The sequence below is a fragment of the Dryobates pubescens genome, unplaced genomic scaffold (genome assembly GCF_014839835.1).
Source record: "Dryobates pubescens isolate bDryPub1 unplaced genomic scaffold, bDryPub1.pri scaffold_56_arrow_ctg1, whole genome shotgun sequence".
NCBI lineage: Eukaryota > Metazoa > Chordata > Aves > Piciformes > Picidae > Dryobates > Dryobates pubescens.
The window spans coordinates 5,521-13,399 of NW_026530778.1; the positions used below are offsets into that span (position 1 = coordinate 5,521).

The 7,879-nt window shown below is 51.8% G+C and overlaps 2 protein-coding genes across 2 annotated transcripts; both read left to right on the forward strand.

Annotated features, from left to right (window-relative positions):
- Nucleotides 1–208: 208 nt before the first annotated feature.
- LOC128899764 (olfactory receptor 14A16-like) lies at nt 209–1,147 on the forward strand (the record flags this gene model as incomplete). Its single annotated transcript, XM_054179446.1, has 1 exon — nt 209–1,147. A coding segment is annotated over one exon (939 nt), but the record flags the coding sequence as incomplete, so codon positions are not given.
- Nucleotides 1,148–6,847: 5,700 nt separating this feature from the next.
- Nucleotides 6,848–7,792, forward strand: LOC128899763 (olfactory receptor 14A16-like). Its single transcript, XM_054179445.1, has one exon. It carries the CDS (start codon nt 6,860–6,862, stop codon nt 7,790–7,792), a length of 933 nt encoding a protein of 310 aa, XP_054035420.1. The 5' UTR covers nt 6,848–6,859.
- The last annotated feature ends 87 nt before the right edge of the window (nt 7,793–7,879 follow it).

Genomic DNA, 7,879 nt, shown 5'->3' on the forward strand with positions numbered 1-7,879 from the left:
TCACTTTCTGTTCTGACACCAGAGGAATCTTCATGGCAATTCTGGGTCCTTGCTGCATTTGAAGCTGTGATGAACTATGCTATGGGTTGGTAGTGATGAGACTAAGCTGATCCATTCCTCATGCAACTCAGGGACAGGGGTTACAATGAGGCTGAGAGAAGTGTGCCCTAACTTGTCACTGCCTTGGACAGGTCTCCATGGCCAGAGGCAGCAGAGGGCCAACAGCAGCTCCAGCACCCACTTCCTCCTCCTGCCATTCCCAGGCACAAGGCAGCTGCAGCTCCTGCACTTCTGCCTCTTCCTGGCCATCTACCTGGCTGCCCTGCTGGGCAATGGCCTCATCATCACCACCATAGCCTGGGACCACCACCTCCACACCCCCATGTACTTCTTCCTCCTCAACCTTGCCCTCACTGACCTGGGTGCCATCTCCACTACTGTGCCCAAATCCATGGCCAATTCCCACAGGAACATCAGAGACATCTCCTATGGAGGATGTGCTTCTCAGCTATTTTTCTTTCTCTTTTTCATGTCAGCAGAGTATTTTCTCCTCACCACCATGTCCTACGATCGCTACGTTGCCATCTGCAGACCCCTGCACTATGAGACCCTCCTGGGCAGCAGAGTTTGTCTCCACCTGGCAGCAACTGTCTGGGCCTGTGGCTTCCTCTATGCTCTGCTGCACACAGCCAATACATTTTCCCTGCCCCTCTGCCAGGGCAATGCTGTGGACCAGTTCTTCTGTGAAATCCCCCAGATCCTCAAGCTCTCCTGCTCCACATCCTACTTCAGGGAATTTTGGTTTATTGTGGTCAGCACCTGTTTATTATTTGTTTGTTTTGTGTTTATTATGGTGTCCTATGTGCAGATCTTTAGGGCAGTGCTGAGGATCCCCTCTCAGCAGGGACGCCACAAAGCCTTTGCCACCTGCCTCCCTCACCTGGCTGTGGTCTCACTTTTTCTTGGCCCTGGCACCTTTGTCCACCTGAAGCCCTCCTCCATCTCCTCCCCATCCCTGGACCTGGTAGTGTCAGTTCTGTACTCAGTGGTGCCTCCAGCAGTGAACCCTCTCATCTACAGCCTGAGGAACCAGGAGCTCAAGGCTGCCCTGAGGAAAATGATCCCTGGATGGTTTCAGAAACAATAAATTCTTTGTCCTCTCCTGCAGAGCAGTTCTGATGTCACTCACAGTCTGGTTTCTCTCTGTTTGGCTGCTGCTGGTTGTGTGACCCTTGTGAGAATGTTGTTCCCCCACCAGAGTCTTTCTTCAGACCATTTCTGCTTCAGTGCTGTCCTGTCTGCTGTGACCCAGAGACTGCAGGCAGGAGCAGCTGTGCTCCCTGGGTGTGCAGCATGCAAGGAAAACTTCTTCCCATCTAGAAGTTCATAACAGAGACAGAGGAGTCTGGTAAAACTTTATTTGAATAAAGGGAGAGTCCACAGGACAGTTCCCTGTGGGGTCTCTCTCATTGCTGAAGGCACAGCTCCCCTTTCATCCTCCATTTCTGTGTGCAGATTTCCCTCTCCCTTTCACCACAGGCTCAGGTACTCAGGATTTAGTCTTTCCTGAACCCCCTGCTCCATGTCCCCCTTCACACGAACCCTCCCTGCTTCATACATCCTATGCTCATTTAAATTAGGTTCTCCACTTCTCTGGGTGGGGAAGTTAATATTCAGTAGTCTGTTAAGCCTGTGCTCTGGCCTAAAAGCTCAGCAGTTCAGGCTGTGTTCAGTGTCTGCTCTCTTTGGACAGACCCCTACTGATTTACAGCAAGGTTCAAGAGAAGGGACTTAGCAAAGGCCCCTTTGTGATTTACATACACATAGAGAAGGGGAACTGTCTGGTTCCTCCCTTTCTCTTCCAACTCCCTCTTAGCCAATTCTTCCTTTGTAAGGACACTACCTCCTTTTGATCCCATCAATCCCTCCTCTTCTTGCTTTAGTAGTTGTCATTACAAAATTAATTCCCCATTTACTTAATCCTTTCCTCTTGGCTCATTTCTGATGTTGGTCTTATTTGCAGATACATCATACTGCTCTTTTTTGTAGCCTTTTCTGGCTCACTTGAGATGGCTACAACCTGCACCTGCCTGACTGCAGGATGGATAAGCCATACAAACCAGGGTATCAGACATGGTAGAAAGATTAGAGCTGCTGTTGCACAAAGAGAGAAGAATGGCACTCGTTTGACCCATGGCCCACCAGGCAACCAAGACAATGTGTCCCATTCCAGTCCTTGCTGGGTTTGGACTGGTCCATGAGCTATTTTCCTGCTGTTGGTGGCTATATTTATTGCTGCCTCCCCATTGTCCTCAATCTTTAGGCACCAGTCAGATGGATTAAACTTTCCACATCCACCTCCTTCCTCAGATAATAGACAGTCTGGACAGTCCATCTGGGTGCATTGCCTCTCACAGCTGAGTTTGGTGTTTGGCTAATAGTACCCATGGATGTAGTCTACCTGGACCTCAGCAAGGCCTTCAACACTGTCCCCCATAGCAAACTCCTGGCCAAGCTGTCAGCCCATGGCTTGGACAGCAGCACTCTGAGCTGGGTTAGGAACTGGCTGGAGGGCCGAGCCCAGAGAGTGGTGGTGAATGGTGCCACATCCAGCTGGCAGCCAGGCACTAGTGGTGTGCCCCAAGGATCAGTGCTGGGCCCCGTGTTCTTTAACGTCTTTATTGATGATCTGGATGAGGGCATCGAGTCCATCATCAGTAAATTTGCAGATGACACCAAGCTGGGGGCAGGAGTTGATCTGCTGGAGGGTAGAGAGGCTCTGCAGAGGGACCTTGACAGGCTGGACAGTCCAAGGTCATGAGATTGAACACATCCAAGTGCTGGGTTCTGCACATTGGCCACAACAACCCCATGCAGTGTTACAGCCTGGGGTCAGAGTGGCTGGAGAGTAGCCAGGCAGAATGGGACCTGGGGGTACTGGTTGACAGTAGGCTGAACATGAGCCTGCAGTGTGCCCAGGCAGCCAAGGCGGCCAGTGGCGTCCTGGCCTGTATCAGGAACAATGTGTCCAGCAGGAGCAGGGAATTCATTCTGCTGCTGTCCTCAGCACTGATTAGGCCACACCTTGAGCACTGTGTCCAGTTCTGGTCCCCTCAGTTTAGGAAAGATGTTGAGTTGCTGGAACATGTCCAGAGAAAGGCAACAAAGTTGGTGAGGGGTTTGGAACACAAGCCCTATGAGGAGAGGCTGAGGGAGCTGGGGTTGTTTAGCCTGGAGAAGAGGAGGGTCAGGGGAGAACTCATTGATGTCTACAACTCCCTGAAGGGAGGTTGTAGCCAGGTGGGGGTTGGTCTCTTCTCCTAGGCATCCAGCACCAGAACAAGAGGACACAGTCTCAAGCTATGCCAGGGGAAGTTTAGGCTGGAGGTGAGGAGAAAGTTCATCACTGAGAGAGCTGTTAGCCATTGGATTGGGCTGGCAGGGAGGTGGTGGAGTCACCATCCCTGAAGGTCTTCAAGAGCAGATTGGACATGGCACTTGGTGCCATGGTTTAGTCATGAGGTCTGTGGTGACAGGTTGGACTTGATGATCTTTGAGGTCTCTTCTAACCTTGGTGATTCGGTAATTCTGTAATTCTGCAGAGCTGCAAAAGACTGCAAGCAAGGGAGAGAGATAAGAGAGACAGAAGGAGGAGGAGGAGGGGAACTGGAAACAGACAGCAGGGGCAAAGCCACTCTTCTTCCATTGTTTACAAGCTGTTGTCTTCAGAAAGGTGCAGATTTTCAAGCTTTAGAACTGAAGTTCCCACTGCATGAATGTGGCAATGGTGGCAATAAGCAGTGTGAGCAATCTGGCAGTATAGGCCTAGAGCCTGAGATGGTGGTAGGCCATGCTCAGCATAAGTGCAGAAGTAGCTAGCAGTGTAGCAAAACAGTGCTGTGCCTGCAGCATATAACTAAAGCAGGGCACTGGTAGCTATAAACACAGAGAGTTATCTGGGAATAACAGGACGCACACCTGCATCAACAACCTCACGTGTCATTAGTAGTGTGACCAATAATCTATAACAGTAGGATGTGTGGTCACTCGTGGGGAGCCAATAAAGCTAAGCCAACGATGCTCTCTGAGTCTGTATAAGCTGTAGAGGTTCCCTTAATACGCACTCTCTATTATTAGTTCTCCATATTAGCTCTAAATTAGCACTATACAATGCTATACTTGCACTATATTCGTACAACACTGGAACAATAAAGGAACAATACTCAACCATATTGGTCATCTGTATTGACTTCAGTCTCCATCGCCGACAATCTGGAGCTCATCCCAGTACAAACTGTATCACCTTACACACTCCCTGACAGACTGGGACCCATCCCAGCACAAAATGGGTCCCTGTTAGTATGGAACTGCCCCAGGCAGAGAGGCACCACAGGGTCTGGGAGGAATCATTCCAAATAAAATGGAGTAAAGCCTGACCACAGTGAAGAAGGCCAACTGCAGCTGGCTGTTGTAGGAGGAATGTGGTCACACAGACACAGGAGTTTTCCTCACCATGGACTCAGCACGGCTGTGGACACATCTGGATGCTTGGTGTCTGGATGTGAGGCTCTGCAGTCTGAAGAAGAAGCAAGGAACTGCAGAAACTGCAGAGGAGATCTGCCAGGATGGGGTTTGACATCACTGTGGAGAGGATGAGGGACCTGAGCTGCTTCAGCCTGGTGAATGGAGGCTCAGGCCACTGCCAGAGCAGTGTGCACATGGCTGAAGGGTGGTTTCAGAGAGGATGGAGCTCTTCTGGGGATTTGGAAGAGATCACAACCTCCACAAAGTACAGCTTGGAAGGTTCAGAGCCAAAGAAATATCCCTCACAAGGAAGAGCTGCTATGCATGAGGCCATCCAGAGGTGTCAGGAAAGGGCAGGGAGAGCTGAGACAGCTCAGGGAAGGGATGGAAATGGCAGGGGGAGAGCTGGCTGGGGAAGAAAGATTGGTGTCAGCAGCCTGAAGGGAAAGAGCTGCAGGCATGGGACAGTGGAGGAGAGGCTGCAGTAGGGATGGCCAAGGGCTCTGTCAATACTAAGAGGCCAAACAGGACCAAGGGCTTTGTCCCCTTGGCTCTGGGCAGTTGCCTCTGCCACCAAGGCCTGTGAAGAGAAATTTGGCTTTGAGGCTTTGAGGTTCTTCTGTTCCAAGGGCAGTGGTCAGGGCTTGGCCTTTCTGCTTCCTAGACCAAAGGCAAGTTTTTCTCCCCTGTAATTTGCATTTGTCTCCCTGCAATCCTGGCCTCTAACAAGCTGCTCTAACGAGTCCCTGGGGAGCCTTTGTAAGTAATAAGCCTCAGTGAGGCCAATCAGTGCTTCAAGGTACTTTGGAGTTTGCCTCTGACTTGGAATTCTTGAGAGGCTTCTTGGCAGTACCTTGGCAGAGTCTCCTGGCAGTACCTAAGGATGATGTAATCAGCCCCAAATCCTCCATGGGGCTCATTAAATACTGCTGAACCTCTAATTATTGCCAAGGTTTCTGCAGCTAATTGGAGAGGTTTTTATTGTAAAAGCATCTGATAAAAAGTACTTTTAAAGGTACAGTTCATTCATTTTCAGCAGCAAACCACAGCAAAACCTGACAAGGTCCTACCCTGGTCACTGATCATCCTCACTCCCCACTGCCCCCAGCAGAGCCCTGAGCCACAGGTGAGGGACAGGATCTGCCTTGCCAGGGACTAGGGGTTCAGGGCTTAGCCCTTTGGATCAACGAAACCCCTCCAGGCTTCCTCAGCAGCAGAACCACTTTTAGCTGCTTGTCCTGACCTGTCAGCACTGCCTCAGTTCTCTGCTTTCACCAGACCCTGAGGACACTTTCCCTGTAGTGTCCCCCAGTGGAACCTATTATCACTACAAGAAACTTCAGAGATTGACTCTAACTTTGACTTCTGCAGAGGTTTCATCAGCTTCCTCTCACTCCCTGAGGTTTACCTGGCACCAAAACCACCAGAGGGCTCCTTTAAATGCCCTGGGCTGATCATCTGCTGCTGAGCTGGGCCAGGCTCCTGGGCTGCATGGAGCTCTGGCCAGGAGCAGCTCCTCTGCACAGCACAGCAGGGCTGAGGGCACTGCCAGGGCATCTCAGGGAGATAAAGAAAGCAGAATGAGCTTCAAGATGCCCAGGCCTGGAGGATGTTGAGAGCTCACTGGAGGAGAAGTCACTGCAGTTGCTGACAGGGTGAGTCTGAGGTGCTCTTGAGCCTTTTCTGGCAAGGACAGCTGCAGGCAGGAGAGACATGTGCTGGGGATGAGGGGAAGCTGCCAAGAAGCCCTGGGGGAGGCTGTGTTCAGGCTGCTCTCTCAGTACTTCTCTGCAGATGTCTCTGGGTGCTGTCTGCTGCATCTCCAGGTGGAGCTGCACCCAGGAAGGCCCAGATCTGCCACAGTGTACTGGGCAGTGCTGAGCCTTTCCTTGGGGGTCAGCACTCCACTCCCAGAGTCCTTTGATTCTCTTCAGGAGAGGCTGTGTCCTGCTCTGTCTCTCACAGCTGCACCTCTGGGCTGGGACAGAGAAGAGTTCACAGAACTGTCCTTTGAAGCAGTGCTGCACTGCACTGCACTGGGGAGGTTCTAATGGCTAATTTGGGCAGAACATCTGCAAGGCAGCACAGGAGAAAGGGCAGGGCAGAGGGAACAGCCTGATGGGCACAGTAGCTCCACTGTAGCAGAGCCCAGATGAGTCCATTGCAGCACATGGCCTGAGCTGCTGCTCCTCACAGCAGCCTCAGCCAGAACAAAGCAGACAGCAAATCCATTTCAGCGGGGGGATTGCTGTGACCCCTGGAGTGCTTCTTCTCAGAGGAGTCTGTCATCAAGTTTTGCTTTCTTTTCTTTCTTAGACATTCCCACAGGCAGCAGATGTCCAACAGCAGCTCCGGCACCCACTTCCTCCTCCTGCCATTCCCAGGCACAAGGCAGCTGCAGCTCCTGCACTTCTGCCTCTTCCTGGCCATCTACCTGGCTGCCCTGCTGGGCAATGGCCTCATCATCAGCACCATAGCCTGGGACCACCACCTCCACACCCCCATGTACTTCTTCCTCCTCAACCTTGCCCTCCTTGACCTGGGTGCCATCTCCACCACTGTGCCCAAATCCATGGCCAATTCCCTGAGGGACACCAGAGACATCTCCTATGCAGAATGTGCTGCTCAAGTTTTTCTGTTTGCCTATTTCATGTCATCAGAGTTTTCTCTCCTCACCACCATGTCCTACGATCGCTACGTTGCCATCTGCAGACCCCTGCACTATGAGACCCTCCTGGGCAGCAGAGTTTGTCTCCACCTGGCAGCAGCTCTCTGGGCCTGTGCAGTTCTTTATGCTCTCCTGCACACAGCCAATACATTTTCCCTGCCCCTCTGCCAGGGCAATGCTGTGCACCAGTTCTTCTGTGAAATCCCCCAGATCCTCAAGCTCTCCTGCTCCACATCCTACCTCAGGGAACTTTGGCTTCTTGTGGCCAGTGTCTGTTTATTCTTTGTCTTGTTTGTGTTCATTGTGGTGTCCTATGTGCAGATCTTCAGGGCAGTGCTGAGGATCCCCTCTCAGCAGGGACGCCACAAAGCCTTTGCCACCTGCCTCCCTCACCTGGCTGTGGTCTCCCTATTTATTAGCACTACCTTCTTTGCCCACTTGAAGCCCCCCTCCATCTCCTCTCCATCCCTGGACCTGGTGGTGTCAGTTCTGTACTCAGTGGTGCCTCCAGCAGTGAACCCTCTCATCTATAGCCTGAGGAACCAGGAGCTGAAGGCTGCCCTGAGCCAACTGATCACTGGAAGCTTTTGGAAGCAATAAACTCTTTGTCTTCTCCTGCAGAGCAGTTGTGATGCCACTCAGTGCAGGCCCAGCCTGGCTACTCAAGCTCTGGCTGCTTGTGGTGAT